Source organism: Antennarius striatus, chromosome 5 (genome assembly GCF_040054535.1).
Source record: "Antennarius striatus isolate MH-2024 chromosome 5, ASM4005453v1, whole genome shotgun sequence".
In the NCBI taxonomy this organism is placed as follows: Eukaryota; Metazoa; Chordata; class Actinopteri; order Lophiiformes; family Antennariidae; genus Antennarius; species Antennarius striatus.
The window spans coordinates 26,561,041-26,585,563 of NC_090780.1; the positions used below are offsets into that span (position 1 = coordinate 26,561,041).

The 24,523-nt window shown below is 50.7% G+C and overlaps 3 protein-coding genes across 3 annotated transcripts; all 3 read left to right on the plus strand.

Moving 5' to 3' along the window:
- Positions 1 to 3,504: 3,504 nt before the first annotated feature.
- On the plus strand, positions 3,505 to 4,278 carry LOC137595649 (odorant receptor 131-2-like). The gene has a single exon (XM_068315863.1). The coding sequence runs from the start codon at positions 3,520 to 3,522 to the stop codon at positions 4,276 to 4,278; it is 759 nt and encodes a 252-aa protein (XP_068171964.1). The 5' UTR covers positions 3,505 to 3,519.
- A 1,552-nt stretch (positions 4,279 to 5,830) lies between these two features.
- On the plus strand, positions 5,831 to 7,922 carry LOC137595651 (odorant receptor 131-2-like). Its single transcript, XM_068315864.1, has 4 exons — positions 5,831 to 6,024; positions 6,779 to 6,917; positions 7,000 to 7,446; positions 7,680 to 7,922. Exons 1-4 carry the CDS (start codon positions 5,831 to 5,833, stop codon positions 7,920 to 7,922), a joined length of 1,023 nt encoding a protein of 340 aa, XP_068171965.1.
- A 5,552-nt stretch (positions 7,923 to 13,474) lies between these two features.
- On the plus strand, positions 13,475 to 24,284 carry si:dkey-43k4.5 (potassium voltage-gated channel subfamily S member 2). The gene is made up of 9 exons (XM_068315695.1): positions 13,475 to 13,774; positions 13,849 to 13,982; positions 14,074 to 14,238; positions 14,312 to 14,483; positions 22,631 to 22,714; positions 22,783 to 22,944; positions 23,024 to 23,107; positions 23,271 to 23,363; positions 23,506 to 24,284. The coding sequence occupies exons 1-9, from the start codon at positions 13,604 to 13,606 to the stop codon at positions 23,887 to 23,889; spliced, it is 1,449 nt and encodes a 482-aa protein (XP_068171796.1). The 5' UTR covers positions 13,475 to 13,603; the 3' UTR covers positions 23,890 to 24,284.
- The last annotated feature ends 239 nt before the right edge of the window (positions 24,285 to 24,523 follow it).

The following is a 24,523-nucleotide window of genomic DNA, read 5'->3' on the forward strand; positions in this document are numbered from 1 at the left end:
TTCACTGACCAGAGCTGGGCTTCTCCACCTCAGCACAAGGTCGGATTGGAGTCTTGTCATTGGTTAAACCTGTTGATTCCTGTCATCCAATGAGGAAGCAGCAGCTCCATGTCAGACCGCCCTTCATCACCATGTGAGGATGAGGAGGCATGAGCTTCATAATGCTGCTGTGAGGATCGTCTGCTCCAGCGTCAGCGCTGGACTCAGGCGGGTCACAGCTCCTACGGCGCCACCGTGTGACGGCCCGCCGGACTCAGGTAAGACTCAGGGAGGACTCAGGGAGGACTCAGGGAGGACTCAGGGAGGACTCAGGGAGGACTCAGGTCCAGCTCTTCAATCTGTGCTCAGCCTCCTGATGGTGAATGCATTTGCTAAGGAGATGAAGATGCTTTTTGGTTCACTCTTGGTCTTCTTCTTCTTCAAGTTTTTTGAAAAAACAAAAAATCTTCTTCTTCTGAAGCACTTTAGTGCTTTCATCTAATGTAAAATTGTAAAATGTTTGAATGTGATTAAAGTGTTTTTGCAAAAATAAAAAAAAACCCTTCTTCTTCTTCTTCTCTGATGTGTCACCACCTGGCGGGTTCTGATGTTTCTGCTTGCAGTTGATCAGTTTCTGATTCAGTTTCTCCAGCAGATGTGTGTTTGGTCACGTTCTCTGGAAGATGGAGAAAAGAACGTCCATGGACAAAAGTCTGTGGACACCCCCCCTGTGCACCTCTCTACTTTTGTCTGGGGTTTCTGACCCACCTTGGTGTGATTTTATCTGTGTGACCAGACTTCACATCAGCAGTGTCATGAAGATCAGTTTAAAGTGTGACGCTGACAGAATATTAACATAATATTAACAGAATATTAACGGAATATTAACGGAATATTAACAGATTATTAGAACCAAATCGATGAGAACAGTAGAACATGTCTCCGACGACACCCAGGAGACAAGCCATCGTTCATGTCGCCAGGGACACAAACGTGAGAGGAAGACGAGCAGGAGGGTCTTCAGGAGCTGAACGCCAGGCTGCTGTGCCTGGAAGGCAGCGCTAAGGGCAAAATGACCCTGAATCCGTTTCAGCTTCTGGTCTCAGCTGGAGGTCAAACCCCGATCTGAGCAGCTGTTTGTTTGTGTCGCTCAGGGAGTAAATAATCCTGTTGTTTACTGTTTACTTCCTGTCTTTCAGGTTCTTGTGAATGATGAGCTCACCCTTGGGTCCTGGAGGAAACGTGACATTTTATCAGGTGTGGTAAACAAACTGTTTAATGGTCAGCAGTCGCTTTTGCCGAATTAACATGCGAATCAAACCCATGACTTCCATAGCGGATCAGTCGAGGCCCGGGTTAACAACGACCGCCATCGGTGCTGTTGACCTACAGGGTGCTGTTGACCTACAGGCTGCTGTTGACCTACAGGGCGCCGGTGGAAATTGGATTACTGTTGGTCGAAGAAGGAGAGGAGGAAAGTGTGTTCGTAGGAAGAGAGAGAAGAGGAACACCAAGAGTATAGGACTGAGAGTAGGGACGTTGAATGTTGGAACTATGACAGGAAAAGGTAGAGAGTTGTTTGACATGATGCAGAGGAGGAAGGTAGACATACTGTGTGTCCAGGAGACCAGGTGGAAAGGTAGCAAGGCTAGAAGTTTAGGAGCAGGGTTCAAGTTGTTCTATCATGGTGTAGATGGGAAGAGAAATGGAGGAGGAGTTATCTTGAAGGAGGAGTTTGTTAGGAATGTCCTGGAGGTCAAAAGAGTGTCAGATAGAGTGATGAGTCTGAAGCTAGAAATAGAAGGTGTGATGTTCAATGTTGTTAGTGGGTATGCTCCACAGGTAGGATGTGAGCTGGAGGAGAAGGAGAAATTCTGGTTGGACTTTGATGAAGTGATGCAGAGCATGCCTAGAAGTGTGAGAGTTGTCATTGGAGCAGACTTCAATGGACATGTTGGTGCAGGAAACAGAGGTGATGAGGAGGTGATGGGCAGGTTTGGTATCCAGGAGAGGAACGCAGAAGGACAGATGGTAGTTGACTTTGCAAAAAGGATGGAAATGGCTGTAGTGAATACTTTCTTCCAGAAGAGGCAGGAACATAGAGTGACCTATAAGAGTGGAGGTAGGAGCACACAGGTAGACTACATCTGGTGTAGACGGTGTAACCTGAAGGAGATCAGTGACTGTAAAGTAGTGGTAGGTGAGAGTGTAGCCAAACAGCATAGGATGGTGGTGTGTAGGATGACTCTGGTGGTGAGGAAGATGAAGAGGACAAAGGCAGAGCAGAAGACGAAATGGTGGAAGCTGAAAAAGGAAGAGTGTTGCATGGCTTTTAGGAAGGAGTTAAGACAGGCTCTGGGTGGTCAGGAGGTGCTTCCAGATGACTGGACAACTACAGCTAATGTGATCAGAGAGACAGGTAGGAGAGTACTTGGTGTGTCATCTGGAAGGAAAGTAGGTAAGGAGACTTGGTGGTGGAATGAGGAGGTACAGGAGTGTATACAGAGAAAGAGGTTAGCCAAGAGGAAGTGGGACACTGAGAGGACTGAGGAGAGTAGACAGGAGTACAGGGAGATGCAGCGTAAGGTGAAGGTAGAGGTAGCAAAGGCCAAACAAGAAGCTTATGATGACTTGTATGCTAGGTTGGCCAGTAAGGAGGGAGAGACTGATCTATACCGGTTGGCAAGACAGAGAGACAGAGATGGGAAGGACGTGCAGCAGGTTAGGGTGATTAAGGATAGGGATGGAAGTCTATTGACAGGGAGAGAGTAGTGGAAGCTAGACTAAGGGCAGAAGTGAACATTTGTGAGCAGCAGTATGGTTTCATGCCAAAACAGAGTACTACAGATGCAGTATTTGCTTTGAGGATGTTGATAGAGAAGTACAGAGAAGGCCAGAGGGAGCTGCATTGTGTTTTTGTAGATCTGGAGAAAGCTGATGACAGGGTGTCCAGAGAGGAACTGTGGTATTGTATGAGGAAGTCTGGAGTGGCAGAGAAGTATGTTAGAGCGGTGCAGGACATGTATGAGGACTGTAAGACAGTGGTGAGGTGTGCTGTACCCTACTGGCCTAGTTCTGGTTGTGGTCTGAGTTCAGATCCTGGTCCGGGTTCTGGTCCTGGTCCAGGTACTGGTCCTGGTCCTGAATTGTCTCCTCTGTTTGACAGGTGGTCAGAGACACCTACACCACAGCCGTCATCAAGAACCTGATCGTGGTTCTGTTCTGGCTCGTCCTCAGTTACATCAACGGAACCCTGGTGGTGACCTTTTTCAGACACCAGGTACACACACACACACACACACACACACACACACACACACACACACACACACACACACACACACACACACTGAGGGCCGAGTTTCGGTCCAGCTGCAGCCGACTGGTCCTTTAACCCCACCCCTGTGTGTGCATCCTACAGAAGTTCTTCTAACCCCGACCCCTGTGTGTACACCCCGCCGACATTTTTTTAACCCCGCACCCTGTGTGTACACCTTGCAGACGTTCTATGAGGACCCTCGCTACATCCTGTTCATCCACATGGTGATCAACGACGGCGTGCAGCTCACCATCACCGTCATGCTCTTCCTGCTCAGCTACATCTTCTACCGGATCAACGTGTCCTTCTGCTGCTTCTTCATCCTGCTGGCTGTCTTCACCACCAGGAACACGCCCGTCAACCTGGCCAGCATGGCCATCGAGCGCTACATCACCATTTGCGAGCCGCTGCGCCACGCCCAGATCTGCACGGTGAGGAGGACCTACGTGGTGATCGGTCTGATCTGGTTCATCAGCGTGGCGCCGGACATCACCGACCTGTTCGTCACGCTGGCCACCGAGTCGCTGGCCTTCTTCCACCAGTCCGTCTTCTGCCTGCGGCAGAACGTCTTCAAGGACCCGGTGCTGGCGGTCAAACGCCAGGCCTTCGACATCATCTACTTCTCCTGCGTGTTCCTGACGCTGGTCTTCACCTACCTGAGGATCCTGTTTGCCGCCAGAGCCCTGTCCACCGAGACCATGTCGGCCCAGAGGGCCCGGAACACCATCCTGCTGCACGGGCTGCAGCTGGCCATGTGCATGCTGTCCTACATCTCCCCCAGCGTGGAGAGCGTCCTGCACCTCATCTTCCCTGGACGCATCCTGGAGATCCGCTTTGCCAACTACATCATCGTGTACATGCTGCCCCGCTTCCTGAGCCCCGTCATCTATGGCATCCGAGACCCCAAGTTCAGGAGGTACCTGAAGAAGCGCTTCTGGAGCAGCAGGCCCCGGGTCAGCCAGCAGGAAGTGGCCCAGTGACCCCCCCCACCCCAGGTCAGCCAGCAGGAAGTGGCCCAGTGACCCCCCCCAACCCGGGTCAGCCAGCAGGAAGTGGCCCAGTGACCCCTCACCCCCACCCCGGGTCAGCCAGCAGGAAGTGGCCCAGTGACCCCCCCCCCCACCCCGGGTCAGCCAGCAGGAAGTGGCCCAGTGACCCCCCCCCCACCCTGGGTCAGCCAGCAGGAAGTGGCCCCCACACCCCGTAGATTATGACTAGACCACTATAAAGAATCACATCATCTGCATCAGGTGGACAGAAATGAGAGTCTCAACATCCTGTCAGCCAACTTCATTGATTACTGATCAACCAATCACAGAACTAGTAAACATGATCTCATGTGACCCCTGGTTAACACAAGAAAACCCACTTCATTCAGTAGAAACCAGGTGAAGGTTGGGTTATGGGTTAGGGATTAGGGGTTAGGGTTAGGGGTTATGGGTTAGGGTTAGGGGTTATGGGTTAGGGTTAGGGGTTATGAGTTAGGGATTAGGGTTAGGGTTAGGGGTTATGGGTTAGGGATTAGGGGTTAGGGATTTGGGGTTAGGGTCAGATCCATTAATGATGTCATTTAGTACAAACAAGTGAACGTTTGTCTCCGTTCACACCATCAATAAAGTTCAGTTCAAACGTCTGAACTTGAACTTTTTACAGTTTCCCTCCAACAGATATGTTTGTAAACAACACTTAATGTCAACATGTTTTGTTTGTTTACATGTTTGAGTGAATAATCCTGAATGTACATAAACAATAAATCAGCATCTGTGGGTTCATCACAACCTGTGACATCATCACCTCACGCCATCGCTATGACAACCTGATTGTCACACAAACATAGATCCACACGTCCCTATAAATGTGAACCAGGAGGACAAGAGGAGGAGGAGGAGACTCAGACAGGTGAGGCTCAGACAGGTGAGGCTTTACAGGTGAGGCTCAGACAGGTGAGGCTTTACAGGTGAGGCTCTAACAGGTGAGGCTCAGACAGGTGAGGCTTTACAGGTGAGGTTCAGACAGGTGAGGCTCTAACAGGTGAGGCTCAGACAGGTGAGGCTGTGACAGGTGAGGCTCTAACAGGTGAGGCTCTAACAGGTGAGGCTCTAACAGGTGAGGCTCTAACAGGTGAGGCTCAGACAGGTGAGGCTTTACAGGTGAGGCTCTAACAGGTGAGGCTTTACAGGTGAGGCTCTAATAGGTGAGGCTCAGACAGGTGAAGCTGTGTCTTTTGTCCCTTTGTTCTACTAACCTGAGTTTTCTCTGATCTCCAGCTCTGAATTTTTTCCTGTTGTTTGTCAGATTTGAGCCAAGCTGTTTGTTGTTTTGTTTGTTGTTTTGTTTGCTTGTTGGGTTGTTTGTTTGTTTGTTTGTTCTCGCTGTAGCTTCCTGACTTCAGTCGTTCCCTCAGCGGTCCTGAACGTTTCGTCTCTTCCATCGATCCTTCAGGTTCTTCAGACGTTCTACATGGAAGCGACCCTGAAGGTGCCTCAGTCAGCACTCCCCACAAGCACGTCAGCCCCCGAAGCCTGAAAGGAGATGTGGTCCTCCAGCTCCTCCACCCCTCTGGACCTGCTGACCAGTAACTCCAGCTCTGTCCTGGGGGGCGGCGCTGTGGGCGGGACCAAGGACAGCTTTGCTAATGCTCTGACCAAGAATATTGTGGCCATGCTGGTGTGGTTGGCCCTCAGCATCATCAACGGCAGCATGGTGCACACCTTCCTGCAGCACAGGTGGGCCCCATCAGGTGCTAACACAGGTAGCATCGAGCTAACTCATCCAGTAGGGCCCTAGCATGTTAGCAGTGCAGCTTAGCGTGTTAGCTGTGCAGCTGAGCATTTTAACCATGCTTAGCATGTTAGCGATGCAGCTTAATGTGTTAGTGCTGCAGCTTAGCGTGCTAGTGCTGCAGTTTAGTGTGTTAGTGCTGCAGTTTAGCATGATGGTGCTGCAGCTTAACGTGTTAGTGCTGCAGTTTAGCGTGTTAGTGCTGCAGCTTAGCGTGTTGGTGCTGCAGCTTAACGTGTTGGTGCTGCAATTTAACGTGTTAGTGCTGCAGCTTAACGTGTTAGTGCTGCAGGTTAGCGTGTTGGTGCTGCAGCTTAATGTGGTAGTGCTGCAGCTTAGCGTGTTAGTGCTGCAGTTTAGCGTGTTGGTGCTGCAGCTTAATGTGTTAACGCTGCAGCTTAGCGTGTTAGTGCTGCAGCTTGGCATGTTAGCACTGCAGCTTAATGTGTTAGCGTTGCAGCTTAACATGTTAGCGCTGCAGCTTAGTGTGTTAGTGCTGCAGCTTAATGTGTTAATGCTGCAGCTTAACATGTCAGCCTTGCAGCTTAGCGTGTTAGTGCTGCAGCTTAGCGTTTTATCGCTGCAGCTTAACGTGTTAGCGTTGCAGCTTAACATGTTAGCGCTGCAGCTTAGTGTGTTAGCACTGCAGCTAAACGTGTCAGCCTTGCAGCTTAGCGTGCTAGCCTGTTCTCTCCCCAGCCGGTTCCGGGAGAACCCCCGCTACATCATGTTCATCTGCATGGTGATGAATGACGCGCTGCAGCTCAGCCTGGTCACCGCCCTCTACGTGGTCAGCTACATCTTCAGGAAGATCCCCGCCTCCGTGTGCTGCGGCCTGGTGAGGCTCCTCCCTCCGTGAGAACACGCCCCCGCCGGAGGTGGGTTCTGAACAGCTGACCGGGCCCTCCTGTGTCCTGCAGGTGATGACGGCCGTTCTGACCACACGCTCCACCCCCCTGCTGCTGGCCGGCATGGCGGTGGAGCGCTACGCCTCCATCTGCTTCCCGCTGCACTACGCCCGGCTGTGCACCGTCCGCCGCACGCTGCTGCTCATCGGCCTGGTGCTGGTGCTCACCGCCACGCCCCCTGTGTCAGACTTGCTGATCACCCTGGTGCACGGCCCCCCGGGCCTGTTCCGCAGCAACATCTTCTGCGACCACCCCCGGCTGTTCCGCCACCGCTCCATCTACTACAAGAACGTGGCATTCGACGTCTTCTACCTGTCGTCCGTGGCGCTGACGCTGCTCTACACCTACTGCAAGATCATGCTGGCGGCGCGCGCCGCCGCCACCTCCACCCACCGCGCCTCCACCGGCCTGGCCTCCGTCAGGAGGGCAAGGAACACCGTGGTGCTGCACGGGGTGCAGGTGAGGAACACCTGGGGGGGCCCTCCAAGGGGGGAAGGTGAGAAACACCTGGGGGGGGCCCTCCAAGGGGGGAAGGTGAGAAACACCTGGAGGGGGCCCTCCAAGGGGGGAAGGTGAGGAACACCTGGGGGGGGTCCTCCACGGGGGGAAGGTGAGGAACACCGGGGAGAACCAGACGGAGTCCGTGCGTCAGTGAGGGGGACTAACGCCTCGCTCTGATTGGTCCGTTGCAGCTGCTGCTCTGCCTGCTGGCCTTCGTGGTGCCCTCCCTCCAGGCGGCACTCATCTCGAGGTTCCCCCTGTTGGGCCTGGAGATCCGCTATGTGTTCTTCCTGGGGGTGTACATAATCCCCCGCTTCATGAGCCCCGTCATCTACGGCTTCAGGGACGAGCAGTTCAGGAAGTACTGGACCCGCTCCCTGGGGGGGGGTCGCCGCGCCATCAGGGTCCAGCCAGGGGTCCTGAAGGCCCTGTGAGGGGACCAGCCGGGGGGGTCCACCTCCTCCAACTGGGTTCAGAACCCCCACTGACGAGTTGCGGCCACCAGATGGAGACAAACCCCTGTCTGTGACCCGGCCAATCAGCAGAGTTCTGATAGGACGGTTCTGATTGGACGGTTCTGATGGGACAAATCTGACAGGACGGATCTGATAGGACGGTTCTGATTGGACGGTTCTGATGTCATATTTTGATGTGATTCAGAAAACAAACAATTGAATAAATGTTTCTGACTTTTCCTCAATAAATGTTTGAATTCAAATATGAACAAATAAAAGTTTTCAGACTTTAGTATTTAGTTTTAGAGCTCTATGCATACACACACACACACACACACACACACACACATGTTTCTACTGATTTAAGGTCTGTTTTCATCAGTGTCACCATGATGAAGATGATGAAGATGATGGAGGAATGACGTCACAGTGAGGAAGAAGAGGCCGCTTCATCAGACACACCAAACATTTACTGATCACGTGGTCCACACTCCACACACGTGACCGTCATGAACAGAAACACGATCACTCACGTGACCTTTGACGTACCAGGTGATGACGTATTGAGAATTTCTGCCCATCTTCACCAGCAGACGATGGGTTAAAATGAAACACTCAGCTCTTACCTGCAGCCCTCCCCCGCGACCAACTTCCTGTTTGAGTCAGAACACACCTCCTACGTGACGTCACAGCAAGACGCTCACGCGACTTCATTGAGCAGCAGGATTGGACGGCTTGATCTGAAACACCAAAAATCAATAACCAATAATTATCGATAACTAACCCGACCGGACAACCAGAAGGAAGGAAAGAGGAACAAACATATCAACAAACAAACAAACAAGCAAGCAAACAAACAAACAAACAAACAAACAAACAAACAAACACAGCCTCCAGACTGATGGACATAAACATAAAAACACAGACATGAACAGACGGTCCATAAAACATCAAACAACTTCCAACAACAAACAAACAAACAAATAAACTTGTTGTGGAACGTGTGAATCTATCATCTGTCTGTCAGTGTTGATAACAACAAAAAATAATACAAAAATAACAACAACAACATCATCAATAATAATAATAATAATAATAATAATAATAATGGGTCACGTGACATTTGATCTTTGTGGTCTAAGACGTGTTTCGTATTTCCACAAACAGAACCGGTTCTAACGGAACGCGTGGATCTGAACCCACTCGTGAAGCAAGTCGGAGGCGAAGTCTCTTCGGGGGTTCCGATCCTGTGACGGAATGTGACGGAAACAGCCGAACGCTGGTGAGCGCTGTGCTGCTGCTCAGACCGGGGGTCGGACTGACGACGGACGGTCCCGGACGGGTTCGGGTCTCCTTGGACCCGTGATGAGTGACGGTGGACGAGCGTCGTGAACGCGCAGGTGAGTGTGGACGGAGCGGCTCGCGGGGTTCAGGTGGGGGCTTCTGGGACGTTTATGGGACAACTCCGCCCGTCGCTCCGGACCGGGACGCGTTCGGTTGGTCCGGTTGTGTCACCCGCGCTGCAGGACGTTGAAGTTCCGTCTGAGCCACGGAAAGAATATCCGGTCCAGTCTGGTTCTGAAAGAACTTCATGTCAGATGTCCAACAGTTCAGACGTGTGAAGACCAGCAGGACGACAGAACCAGGTCAGGGGGATGGGCCCTGCTGGTTCTGTTATTTGTGCTGGTTCTGCTGGTTGTAATGGTTCTGCTGGTTCTGTCGGTTCTACTGGTTCTGTTATTTCTACTGGTTCTGTTAGGTCTGGTACCAGTGTTGCTGCTGCAGGAAGGAGTGGTGTCAAGGCTGTCAGATCGTCCCACCACGTTCCTAACCCAGACCCAGACCCAGACCCAGACCCAGACCCAAACCCAACCCAAAGGATGACTTCTGGGTTTGAAACAGGGTGACCCGGGTCCAGAGTCAAGAAACAGAGCTGGTTCAGGTCAGGGAGTCAGAACCGAGAGAAGACAGACTGCCCAGCAGAACACCCACCAGAGCAGGACGAACACCCCACAGCTCCGATCAGGGCGGGGCGGACAAAAACATGGGGGGCAGGTCTGGAAGTGAACTAGAGGGTCAAGAACTGGAACGTGGACCACAGGAAGTACGTTCATGAACTGGGACCCAGGTTTATCGTGGGGGTGCACCTCCTGCCCTCGGCTGGACTGGTGACCCCACATCCTTCACCCCCACTGGCTAACAGACGCCCCCGCCCTCCTGAGCTGACGAGCTCAATGTGATTACGGTGATGTCAGATGACCATATTAGGTTAACCACTGTCTGTCAAGCTGCATTGACTTCCTGCTCCACATGATTACATTACAGGTCCACTTCCTGCTGCCTGCAGTGGGGCCACGCCCTCAGAGAAGTATCATCATCACCATCATCATCATCATTATCACCATCATCATCTTCATCATCACCACCATCATCATCATTATCACCATCATCATCTTCATCATCATTATCACCATCATCATCTTCATCATCATTATCATCATCACCATTATCATCATTATCACCAACATCATTATCACCTTCATCATCTTCATCATCATTATCATCATTATCACCATCATCATCTTCATCATCACCATCATCATTATCATCATCATCACCACCATCATCATCATCACCTTCGCCATCATCACCATCATTATCACCATCATCACCATCATCATTATCACCATCATCATCATTATCACCATCTTCATCGTCATTATCATCATTATCACCATCATCATCTTCATCATCACCATCATCACCATCACAATCATCATGATCATCATCACCATCATCATCACCATCATCATTATCATCATCATCACCATCATCATCACCATCATCATCATTATCCCATCATCATTATCACCATCATCATCATCACCTTCACCATCATCATCACTATCATCATCATCACCTTCACCATCATCATCACCATCATCATCAGCATTATCACCATCATCATCACCATCATCATTATTATCACCTTCACCATCATCATCATCATCATTATCACCATCATCATCATTATCAGCATCATCTTCATCATCATTATCATCATTATCACCATCATCATTATCATCATCATCACCACCATCATCATCATCACCTTCGCCATCATCACCATCATTATCACCATCATCACCATCATCATTATCACCATCATCATCATTATCACCATCTTCATCGTCATTATCATCATTATCACCATCATCATCTTCATCATCACCATCATCACCATCACAATCATCATGATCATCATCACCATCATCATTATCATCATCATCACCATCATCATCATTATCCCATCATCATTATCACCATCACCATCATCACCTTCACCATCATCACCATCATCATCACTATCATCATCATCACCTTCACCATCATCATCACCATCATCATCAGCATTATCACCATCATCATCATCACCATCATCATTATTATCACCTTCACCATCATCACCATCATCACCTTCACCATCATCATCATCATCATTATCACCATCATCATCATTATCAGCATCATCTTCATCATCATTATCATCATTATCACCATCATCATCTTCATCATCACCATCATCATTATCATCATCATCATCATCACCTTTGCCATTATCACCATCATTATCACCATCATCATCTTCATCATCAACATCATCATTATCACCATCATCACCATCATCATCATTATCACCATCTTCATCATCATTATCATCATTATTATCAACATCATCTTCATCATCACCATCACAATCATCATCATCATCATCATCACCATCATCACCATCACCATCGTCATCATCACCTTCATCATCATTATCCCATCATCATTATCACCATCATCATCATCACCTTCACCATCATCACCATCATCATCACTATCATCATCATCACCATCATCATTAGCACCATCATCATAATCATCGTTATTATCACCATCACCATTATCATCACCTTCACCATCATCACCATTATCATCACCTTCACCATCATCATCATTTTCACCATTATCATCACCACCATCATCATCATCACCATCATCATCTTCACCATCATCATCATTATCACCATCATCATCATCATCATCGTCACCATCATCATCATCATTATCACCATCATCATCATCATTTTCACCATCATCATCATTAGCATCATCATCACCATCATCATCATCATTTTCACCATCACCTTCACCATCATCATTTTCACCATCATCATCATCATCATCATCATTATCACCATCACCTTCACCATCATTATCATCATTTTCACCATCACCATCATCACCATCATCATCACCTTCACCATCATCGTCATCATTTTCACCATCACCATCATCATCATCATTTTCACCATCATCATCATCATCATCATTTTCACCATCATCACCATCATCATCATCACCATCATCAAGCCGTAACACATGAAGCTGTGACGGCTCCGTGTGTGACGGACGAATGCCAAGACAAAGGCCGCTTCAGTGTTACGGTCTGGCCATCTGGGTAGACGCCGGCTTGGTGAGTTGTTCCTGGTGAATAAACATCGTGAGGTCCGTCACAATCAGAGAACATAAACCGCTGTGTTTGAAGACCAAACGCTCCTCAGTGAGACACGTGGACAAACGTCAGACAGAAGCTAACTCGGCTAGCGGCCACAACCCCAGGGGAGATGGAAGGAGACAGCCTGAGGTGTACAAGGGAGATTATTCACATATATGGGGGGTGGGGGGTAGCAACAATGATGATAATAATAATAGTGGGTGGAGTCTAATGCCTGACACACTGAAAACACCCAGCTGGAAATGCTAAATTTGGTCATCAATGTAAACGGAATGTAGACATGCAGACCAATCAGTAGGTCCCTTTAAAGGGGAGCTTCGGCCAATCACCTGACAGTAGTAGAAGGGGGCGGGGCCAGGAATCAGGTCCCTGGGGATGTCTGCTCTTTCTTTGTGAAGAGGAAGGTATTGATTGTGTGTTTGGTGATCGGTGCATCATGTTTTATTCACACACAAGCGCACCATCGTTTTGACATGTTCAGGTTTGATCCTCAAACCGTCTGAGCGAAGCAACGTCCAGCGAACACTTTCTGTCTCTGAGGAGTTTATCATCCCATTAGAACGTCTGGCCATCACATTAGAGTCCAGTCAGCCCGTCTGCGTCCAGCTCTGGACCAATCACAGGCCTGTCTGCGTCCGGTTCTGGACCAATCACAGGCTCCGGCCCGTCTGCGTCCAGCTCAGGACGCAGACTTAAATTCCTTTGTGGTTTTTCAGAACATTGAATCCCGTCTGTGAACATCACCTGGAGACGCACCGCCCCCAAACCACACCTCAGATCCAGACGTCCAGCTCAGCGTCACCAACAACGGTAAGCTAATGTCCTCGTTGTGGGTCTGGGGCGATGGCGGCTGGCTGACCGGCGCTGGACTAGAAACCAAACACCAATCAGCAGCGGTTGGAGTGAATCAGGGTTCCTGTGTTTTGGTCCTTCAGGAGCACCAGGGGTCTCTCCAGGTCTCCTCTGCACCTTGTGGGTTCAGCTCTGAGGATCTGGCAGGAGAACCTGAGGAACGATGGCCGGATGCGGGATGGCAGCTCTGACTTAGTGCAGGTGAGCTCCTCCCACACCTCTGCCCTCACCTGTCCAGGGAACCATGGTGAAGAAGAACCTGCTAAGGTGGGTCCACCCAGACTCCAGGGAGGGTCTGGTCCACGTGAACGTTGGAGGTTTGAAGAAGAGCCTGTGCTCCAGCACGTTGATGAAGTTCCCCGACACCCGACTGGGGAAGCTGCTGGCGTGTGACTCAGAAGAAGACATCCTGCAGGTGCGTTTCTGGTTCTGAGGGTGGGCTCTCCCTTCTCCAGGATAACTCCTCCCCTTTGCCCCGCCCTCCCGCAGGTGTGTGATGACTACGACGTGCAGCACAAGGAGTTCTATTTCGACAGGAACCCTGGACTGTTCCCCTACGTTCTCCACTTCTACCAGACGGGAAAACTCCACATCATGGAGGAGCTTTGCGTCTTCTCCTTCAGGTGCCTCCACCGTCCCCCCAACCGTCCTCCACCGGCCTCGTGGACCACCGTCAGTAACCAGGACCTCTGTGTTGTTCTCCCTCCTCCCCAGCCAGGAGCTGGAGTACTGGGGCATCAACGAGTTCTTCCTGGACAGCTGCTGCAGCTACCGCTTCCACGACCGCAAGCTGGAGAGCAGCCGGCGCCGCAGCTGGGATGAGGAGAGCGACACCAGTAGCGTGGACACGTCTGTGGACGAGATCTCCGACCTGAACAGGTAGGAGCAGCGGAGCCTGGTCCTCCGGGTGCAGGAACACCTCCCTCCAAGTAACCTGGTCCTCTGCCCTTAGAGACATGCAGCACTTCCAGAAGGTGCGATACGGGAAAATCAGGAGGTGTCTGTGGCTCACGCTGGAGAACCCGGGGTACTCCATCCCCAGCAAGCTCTTCAGTGTGGTCTCCATCGGGGTGGTGCTCACATCCATCGCCACCATGTGCATTAACAGCATCCCAGAGTACAAGGTAGGGCGAGTAGGAGGCAGGTTTCAGTCCTGTCATAGGTCCCCCAGCTGGTCATGAGGATGGGGATCAGGTGGACAGGGTGCCCCAGAAATGTTCACACCTTCAGCAGCAGAGAACGAGCAGCCAAACGGAACTGAAGCTACTGGAGAACCTACAGGTGAAGTCCAGCGATGGTCAGGGGGGTCCAGCTTGCTGCACAGACTGTCTCTGCTGAAACGTTCCAGGACTCCTTCTGGATGGCCATGGTCCTCTCGAACGTCTGTTGTGGACCTTCTAAACGGTTCCATGAGCTTACTCCAGTGATGGTGACTCAGACACTGGTCCTTCCTGAAGCTCCTTCACCTGTAGGTTCATTCTTCAGTAGATTTAGTTCAGTCTGGCTGCTTCCTCCATTCAATGCCTTTAATCTGAAAAAAAAACCACAAACTGGTTCAATCTCACTGCTGAAGGCTTGACAAACATCACAGGCAGGATGTAGTCGTGTCCAAACACTCTGGTGGAGAACCGGCTTGGGTTTAACCATGTGAACCCAGACTGTTTCACTGCATGAACCTGGACTGTTTCACTAAGTGAACCTGGACTGTTTCACTGCGTTAACCCAGACTGTTTCACTGAGTGAACCTGGACTGTTTCACTGTGTGAACCTGGACTGTTTCACTGTGTGAACTGGGACTTTTTCACTCTGTGAACCTGGACTGTTTCACCGCATCAACCTGGATTGTTTCACTGAGTGAACCTGGACTGTTTGACTTTCTGAACCTGGACTGTTTCACTGCGTGAACCTGGACTGTTTGACTTTCTGAACCTGGACTGTTTCACTGCGTGAACCTGGACTATTTCACTGAGTGAAACCAGACCCCTACACCTCGTGAACCCAGACTGTTTCACTGTTTGAACATGGACTGTTTCACTGCGTGAACCTGGACTGTTTTGTCTTCTGAAACTAGACTGTTTCACCTTGTGAACCCGGACTGTTTCACTGCGTGAATCTGGACGGTTTCACTGCGTGAACCTGGACTGTTTCACTGCGTGAACCCGGACTGTTTCACTGCGTGAACCCGGACTGTTTCACTGCGTGAACCCGGACTGTTTCATTGCGTGAATCCGGACTGTTTCACTGTCTGAACCTGGACTGTTTCACTGTCTGAACCTGGACTGTTTCACGGTTCGAACGTGGACTGTTTCACTGCCTGAATCTGGACGGTTTCACTGCGTGAATTTGGACTGTTTCACTGCGTGAACCTGGACTATTTCACCGTGTGAACCTGGACTGTTTCACCTTGTGAACCTGGACTGTTTCACTCCGTGAACCTGGACTGTTTCACTGGGTGAAACCGGACTGTTTCACTGTGTGAACCTGGACTGTTTCACCTTGTGAACTGGACTGTTTCACCTTGTGAACCAGGAAGGTTTCACTGCGTGAACCCAGACTTTTTTACTGCGTGAACCCGGACTTTTTCACTGCGTGAACCCGGACTTTTTCACAGCGTGAACCCGGACTTTTTCATAGCGTGAACCCGGACTGTTTCACTGCGTGAACCCGGACTGTTTCACTGAGTGAAACCGGACTGTTTCACCTTGTGAACCTGGACTGTTTCATCTTCTGATACCGGACTGTGTCACCTTATGAAACCGGACTGTTTCACTGCGTGAACCTGGACTGTTTCACTGTGTGAACCTTGACTGTTTCACCTTGTGAACCGGGACGGCTTCCCTGTATGAACCTGGACTGTTTCTCTGCGTGAACCTGGACTGTTTCACTGCGTTAACCTGGACTGTTTCACTGCGTGAACCTGGACTGTTTTGTCTTCTGAAACTAGACTGTTTCACCTTGTGAACCCGGACTGTTTCACTGCCTGAATCTGGACGGTTTCACTGCGTGAACCTGGACTGTTTCACTGCGTGAACCTGGACGGTTTCACTGCATGAACCCGGACTGTTTCACTGCGTGAACCCGGACTGTTTCACTGTGTGAACCTGGACTGTTTCACCTTGTGAACCAGGAAGGTTTCACTGCGTGAACCCGGACTGTTTCACTGTGTGAACCCGGACTGTTTCATTGCGTGGATCCGGACTGTTTCACTGTCTGAACCTGGACTGTTTCACGGTTCGAACGTGGACTGTTTCACTGCCTGAATCTGGACGGTTTCACTGCGTGAATTTGGACTGTTTCACTGCGTGAACCTGGACTATTTCACCGTGTGAACCTGGACTGTTTCACCTTGTGAACCTGGACTGTTTCACTCCGTGAACCTGGAGTGTTTCACTGGGTGAAACCGGACTGTTTCACTGTGTGAACCTGGACTGTTTCACCTTGTGAACTGGACTGTTTCACCTTGTGAACCAGGAAGGTTTCACTGCGTGAACCCAGACTTTTTTACTGCGTGAACCCGGACTTTTTCACTGCGTGAACCCGGACTTTTTCATAGCGTGAACCCGGACTGTTTCACTGCGTGAACCCGGACTGTTTCACTGTGTGAACCTGGACTGTTTCACCTTGTGAACTGGACTGTTTCACCTTGTGAACCAGGAAGGTTTCACTGCGTGAACCCGGACTTTTTCACTGCGTTAACCCGGACTTTTTCACTGCGTTAACCCGGACTTTTTCACTGCGTGAACCCGGACTTTTTCACTGCGTGAACCCGGACTTTTTCACTGCGTGAACCCGGACTGTTTCACTGAGTGAAACCGGACTGTTTCACCTTGTGAACCTGGACTGTTTCATCTTCTGATACCGGACTGTGTCACCTTATGAAACCGGACTGTTTCACTGCGTGACCCTGGACTGTTTCACTGCGTGGACCTGGACTGTTTTGTCTTCTGAAACTAGACTGTTTCACCTTGTGAACCCGGACTGTTTCACTGCCTGAATCTGGACGGTTTCACTGCGTGAACCTGGACTGTTTCACTGCATGAACCCGGACTGTTTCACTGCGTGAACCCGGACTGTTTCACTGTCTGAACCTGGACTATTTCACTGCGTGAACCCGGAATGTTTCATTGCGTGAACCCGGACTGTTTCACTGCGTGAACCTGGACTGTTCCACCTTGTGAACCTGGACTGATTCACTGCGTGAATCTGGACTGTTTCACTGCGTGAACCTGGACTGTTCCACCTTGTGAACCTGGACTGTTTCACTCTATGAACCTGGATTGTTTCACTGTCTGAACCTGGACTGTTTCACTCTGTGAACCTGGACTGTTTCACTGCGTGAACCTGGACGGTTTCACTGAGTGAAACAGGAGTGTTTCACTGAGTGAACCTGGACTGTTTCACTGCCTGAACCCGGACTTTTTCACTGCGTGAACCCGGACTTTTTCACTGCGTGAACCCGGAATATTTCACTGCTTGAACCCAGACTGTTTCACTGCGTGAACCTGGACTGTTTCACTGCGTGAACCCGGACTGTTTTACTGCGTGAATCTGGACGGTTTCACTGCGTGAACCTGGACTGTTTCACTGCGTGAACCCGGACTGTTTCACTGCGTGAACCCGGACTGTTTCACTGCGTGAACCCGGACTGTTTCACTGCGTGAATCTGGACGGTTTCACTGCGTGAATTTGGACTGTTTCACTGCGTGAACCTGGACTATTTCACCGTGTGAACCTGGACTGTTTCACTCCGTGAACCTGGACTGTTTCACTGGGTAAAACCGGACTGTTTCACTGTGTGAACCTGGACTGTTTCACCTTGTGAACTGGACTGTTTCACCTTGTGAACCAGGAAGGTTTCACTGCGTGAACCCGGACTTTTTCACTGCGTTAACCCGGACTTTTTCACTGCGTGAACCCGGACTTTTTCACAGTGTGAACCCGGACTTTTTCATAGCGTGAACCCGGACTGTTTCACTGCGTGAAGCCGGACTGTTTCACTGAGTGAAACCAGACTGTTTCACCTTGTGAACCTGGACTGTTTCATCTTCTGATACCGGACTGTGTCACCTTATGAAACCGGACTGTTTCACTGCGTGAACCTGGACTGTTTCACTGTGTGAACCTTGACTGTTTCACTTTGTGAACCGGGACTGCTTCCCTGTATGAACCTGGACTGTTTCTCTGCGTGAACCTGGACTGTTTCACTGAGTGAAACCGGACTGTTTCACCTTGTGAACCCGGACTGTTTCACTGTGTGAACCCGGACTGTTTCACTGCGTGAACCCGGACTGTTTCACTGCGTTAACCCGGACTGTTTCACTGCGTGAACCCGGACTGTTTCACTGCGTGAGCCTGGACCGTTTCACTGAGTGAAACCAGACCCCTACACCTCGTGAACCCAGACTGTTTCACTGTTCGAACATGGACTGTTTCACTGCGTGAACCTGGACTGTTTTGTCTTCTGAAACTAGACTGTTTCACCTTGTGAACCCGGACTGTTTCACTGCGTGAACGTAGACTGTTTCACTCTGTGAACCTGGACTGTTTCACTGCGTGAACCCGGACTTTTTCACTGCGTGAACCCGGACTATTGCACTGCTTGAACCCGGACTGTTTCACTGCGTGAACCCGGACTGTTTCACTGCGTGAACCCGGACTGTTTCACTGCGTGAACCCGGACTGTTTCACTGCGTGAGCCTGGACCGTTTCACTGAGTGAAACCAGACCCCTACACCTCGTGAACCCAGACTGTTTCACTGTTCGAACATGGACTGTTTCACTGCGTGAACCTGGACTGTTTTGTCTTCTGAAACTAGACTGTTTCACCTTGTGAACCCGGACTGTTTCACTGCGTGAATCTGGACGGTTTCACTGCGTGAACCTGGACTGTTTCACTGTCTGAACCTAGGCTGTTTCACTGCGTGAACCCGGACTGTTTCATTGCGTGAACCCGGACTGTTTGACTGTCTGAACCTGGACTGTTTCACTGCGTGAACCTGGACTGTTTTGTCTTGTGAAACTAGACTGTTTCACCTTGTGAACCCGGACTGTTTCACTGCGTGAACGTGGACTGTTTCACTCTGTGAACCTGGACTGTTTCACTGCGTGAAACCAGACCCCTACACCTCGTGAACCCAGACTGTTTCACTGTTCGAACATGGACTGTTTCACTGCGTGAACCTGGACTGTTTTGTCTTCTGAAACTAGACTGTTTCACTGCGTGAATCTGGACGGTTTCACTGTGTGAAACTAGACTGTTTCACCTTGTGAACCCGGACTGTTTCACTGCGTGAATCTGGACGGTTTCACTGCGTGAACCTGGACTGTTTTACTGTCTGAACCTAGGCTGTTTCACTGCGTGAACCCGGACTGTTTCATTGCGTGAACCCGGACTGTTTGACTGTCTGAACCTGGACTGTTTCACTGCGTGAACCTGGACTGTTTTGTCTTGTGAAACTAGACTGTTTCACCTTGTGAACCCGGACTGTTTCACTGCGTGAACGTGGACTGTTTCACTCTGTGAACCTGGACTGTTTCACTGCGTGAACCCGGACTTTTTCACTGCGTGAACCCGGACTATTTCACTGCTTGAACCCGGACTGTTTCACTGCGTGAACCCGGACTGTTTCACTGCGTGAACCCGGACTGTTTCACTGCGTGAACCCGGACTGTTTCACTGCGTGAGCCTGGACCGTTTTACTGAGTGAAACCAGACCCCTACACCTCGTGAACCCAGACTGTTTCACTGTTCGAACATGGACTGTTTCACTGCGTGAACCTGGACTGTTTTGTCTTCTGAAACTAGACTGTTTCACTGCGTGAACCCGGACTGTTTCATTGCGTGAACCCGGACTGTTTGACTGTCTGAACCTGGACTGTTTCACTGCGTGAACCTGGACTGTTTTGTCTTGTGAAACTAGACTGTTTCACCTTGTGAACCCGGACTGTTTCACTGCGTGAACGTGGACTGTTTCACTCTGTGAACCTGGACTGTTTCACTGCGTGAAACCAGACCCCTACACCTCGTGAACCCAGACTGTTTCACTGTTCGAACATGGACTGTTTCACTGCGTGAACCTGGACTGTTTTGTCTTCTGAAACTAGACTGTTTCACTGCGTGAATCTGGACGGTTTCACTGTGTGAAACTAGACTGTTTCACCTTGTGAACCCGGACTGTTTCACTGCGTGAATCTGGACGGTTTCACTGCGTGAACCTGGACTGTTTTACTGTCTGAACCTAGGCTGTTTCACTGCGTGAACCCGGACTGTTTCATTGCGTGAACCCGGACTGTTTGACTGTCTGAACCTGGACTGTTTCACTGCGTGAACCTGGACTGTTTTGTCTTGTGAAACTAGACTGTTTCACCTTGTGAACCCGGACTGTTTCACTGCGTGAACGTGGACTGTTTCACTCTGTGAACCTGGACTGTTTCACTGCGTGAACCCGGACTTTTTCACTGCGTGAACCCGGACTATTTCACTGCTTGAACCCGGACTGTTTCACTGCGTGAACCAGGACTGTTTCACTGCGTGAACCCGGACTGTTTCACTGCGTGAACCCGGACTGTTTCACTGCGTGAGCCTGGACCGTTTTACTGAGTGAAACCAGACCCCTACACCTCGTGAACCCAGACTGTTTCACTGTTCGAACATGGACTGTTTCACTGCGTGAACCTGGACTGTTTTGTCTTCTGAAACTAGACTGTTTCACTGCGTGAATCTGGACGGTTTCACTGCGTGAACCTGGACTGTTTCACTGCGTGAACCCGGACTGTTTCATTGCGTGAACCCGGACTGTTTCACTGTCTGAACCTGGACTGTTTCACTGTCTGAACCTGGACTGTTTCACGGTTCGAACGTGGACTGTTTCACTGCCTGAATCTGGACGGTTTCACTGCGTGAATTTGGACTGTTTCACTGCGTGAACCTGGACTACTTCACCGTGTGAACCTGGACTGTTTCACCTTGTGAACCTGGACTGTTTCACTCCGTGAACCTGGACTGTTTCACTGGGTGAAACCGGACTGTTTCACTGTGTGAACCTGGACTGTTTCACCTTGTGAACTGGACTGTTTCACCTTGTGAACCAGGAAGGTTTCACTGCGTTAACCCGGACTTTTTCACTGCGTGAACCCGGACTGTTTCACTGCGTGAACCCAAACTGTTTCACTGCGTGAACCTGGACTGTTTCACTGCGTGAACCCGGACTGTTTCACTGCGTGAACCCGGACTGTTTCACTGAGTGAAACCAGACTGTTTCACCTTGTGAACCTCGACTGTTTCATCTTCTGATACCGGACTGTGTCACCTTATGAAACCGGACCGTTTCACTGCGTGAACCTGGACTGTTTCACTGTGTGAACCTGGACTGTTTCTCTGCGTGAACCTGGACTGTTTCACTGCGTTAACCCGGACTGTTTCACTGAGTGAACCTGGACTGTTTCACTGTGTGAACTTGGACTGTATCAATGCGTGAACCTGGACTGTTTTATCTTGTGAAACCGGACTGTTTCTCTGTGTGAACCTGGACTGCTTCTCTGTGTGAACCTGGACTGTTTCACTGCGTTAACCTGGATTGTTTCACTGCACCAACCTGGACTGTTTCACCTTGTGAACCCGGACTATTTCACTGTGTGAATCTGGGCTCTTTCACTGCGTGAACCTGGACTGTTTTACTTAGTCAAACCGGACTGTTTCTCTTTGTGAACCTAGACTTTTTCACTCTGTGAACCTGGACCGTCTCACTGCGTCAACCTGGACTGTTTCACTGCGTCAACCTGGACTGTTTCACTGAGTGAAACCGGACTGTTTCACCTTGTGAACCCGGACTGTTTCACTGTGTGAACCCGGACTGTTTCACTGTGTGAACCCAGACCATTTCACTGCGTGAACCCGGACTTTTTCACCTTGTGAACCCGGACTGTTTGACTACGTGAACCTGGACTGTTTCACTGCGTCAACATGGACTGTTTCACTGCGTGAACCTGGACTGTTTCACTGCATGAACCTTGACTTTTTTACTGGGGTTAAGTGTTGAATGGGGGATAGTGGGAGGACGGGCGTTTCCAGGTTGTACAACATGGACCAGGTTCTTCTGGGACTTCTGCTGCTCCCCCTTCCCTCTTCTGTCTCCAGGGTTTTCAGGATCCTGATCACAGAAATGACGTTAGCGTCACTTTAGCATCACATTAGCGTCACGTCAGCATCACTTTAGCGATGCGTCCCGGTTGACCTCCCTTTAGTCTTCCGACGCCTATGGTCTTCCTCCAGAACCTGGACGGGGATGGGACACTGCTGGAGGATTCGTCTCTGCAGGTGCTGGAGGTGTTCTGCACCTGCTGGTTCACCTTTGAGGTGAGGAGATGATGGGCTGCTGCTCCTTGAGGTGGACGCACGAGTGACGTTCTCCCTCTGTGTTTGAGGTGGCGATGCGGCTGCTGCTTGCTCCAAACCGGAGGAAGTTCTTCCAGCACCCTCTGAACATCATCGACCTGGTGTCCATGGCCCCCATCTACGTCATCCTGGTGTTCGACCTGACGGCGGGGGCAGAGCCTGAACTAGGAGACCTGGGACGACTCGTTCAGGTTGGGTGTTTCTGGTGAGGGCGGGAATGTAAATGCGTGTGAGGCCCCCTGTGATCACCTCTTGGTGTCCGTTCCTCAGGTGTTCCGGCTCATGAGGATCTTCAGGGTCCTGAAGCTGGCCCGACACTCCACAGGTCTCAGGTCACTGGGTGCGACTCTTCGGGTGAGTCTGTGGGGGGTTTCCTCCTCCTTCCACTGTGGTGGACAGGAAACTGGTCCTGGATCAGCTGGTCCAGGTTTATCAGACCACTGTGGTCTCAGGTCCGGGTGAGCAGGTTCGTAGTCTTTGATGGGGGGTTCTGAAGGTGCCCCTGTTCTGCCTCCAGCACAGCTACCGGGAGGTGGGCATCCTGCTGCTCTACCTGGCTGTGGGCGTGTCCGTCTTCTCAGGCATCGCCTACACCGCTGAGTATGAGGAGGTAAGGCTCCATCACGCCGTCCCTGGTGGTAAGCGGTTCCTCACAGGTTCCAGCCGAGTTCCATTTGGTTCAGACCAGTTCAGACCAGTTCAGAGTGGTCTGGACCCGTTCAGACCAGTTCTCGTCTTACACCTGTTTCCAGGACGCGGGTCTTGACACCATCCCGGCCTGCTGGTGGTGGGGCACCGTCAGCATGACCACCGTGGGCTACGGGGACGTGGTCCCGGTCACGGTGGGGGGGAAGCTGGCAGCCGGCGGCTGCATCCTGGGCGGGACCCTGGTGGTGGCGCTGCCCATCACCATCATCTTCAATAAGTTCTCCCACTTCTACCGGCGCCAGAAGGCTCTGGAGGCATCGGTGAGGAACAGCAGCTTCAGAACCATGTGGGCTGCCGAGGAAGACGGGTCAGACCAGGACAGCCAGAGTCTGACTGATGACATCAACGACCAGGACGACGGCGGCGTCATCAACTACAGCTACGTGGAACATCCATCACACGCGTGGAACCTAAGGAGGAAGTTCTGATGCTTTCAGTCAAATCAGATCCCAGAACAGTCCCCCCCAAGAGGGTTGCTTCAGAGGTCCGGCCCGTCTCCTGCAGCCCCTCTGTGGAGGCTCCAGTCCACGTCTAACTCTAGTCCTGCATGACCCCCACCCCCCAACTGTCCTGTCAAATAAAAGCCAAGACACCAAGAATGACGAAGAGAACACTGAAACATGTAGAAGAATGCACACGCTGCTGCTAGCTGCTAGCTAAACAGTAGGCTAGATGAGTAAACCGGTTTGGGTAAACCATCCCAAACCGGTTCTAAACCCGGTTGTAACAGTTTCATCCAACTGGGCCACTGCTCTTCAGCACCAATGAGGTAGCATCATGCTAGCAGCTCGTAGCCTTGAGTAACTCACGGTTCCTGTAGATCAGCTGATGACAAATTCATGGAATCATGTCTGACAATTAAAACAATTAAAATACATATCAGTCTGAAACGTTCTTCACTCCCTAACACTGACCCGGAAGGGTCCCTGTGACCCAACCCCGAAGGGTCCCTGTGACCTGACCTGGAAGGGTCCCTGTGACCCGACCCCGTGGGATACAATCAACCTGACCCAGTACAGATTGTCTGACCTGACTGTAGACTTCATTCGACCCTAACCGGTA

Bases quoted from the DNA above. Each gene is read 5' to 3' on its own strand.
- si:dkey-43k4.5 (XM_068315695.1), top strand. From the start codon at position 13,604: ATGGTGAAGAAGAACCTGCTAAGGTGGGTCCACCCAGACTCCAGGGAG. The intron at 13,983-14,073 runs GTGCCTCCACCG...CCTCCTCCCCAG, and splicing joins CTTTGCGTCTTCTCCTTCAG to CCAGGAGCTGGAGTACTGGG. The intron at 14,239-14,311 runs GTAGGAGCAGCG...CTCTGCCCTTAG, and splicing joins GAGATCTCCGACCTGAACAG to AGACATGCAGCACTTCCAGA.
- LOC137595651 (XM_068315864.1), top strand. From the start codon at position 5,831: ATGTGGTCCTCCAGCTCCTCCACCCCTCTGGACCTGCTGACCAGTAAC. The intron at 6,025-6,778 runs GTGGGCCCCATC...TTCTCTCCCCAG, and splicing joins CACACCTTCCTGCAGCACAG to CCGGTTCCGGGAGAACCCCC. The intron at 7,447-7,679 runs GTGAGGAACACC...GGTCCGTTGCAG, and splicing joins TGGTGCTGCACGGGGTGCAG to CTGCTGCTCTGCCTGCTGGC.
- LOC137595649 (XM_068315863.1), top strand. From the start codon at position 3,520: ATGGTGATCAACGACGGCGTGCAGCTCACCATCACCGTCATGCTCTTC.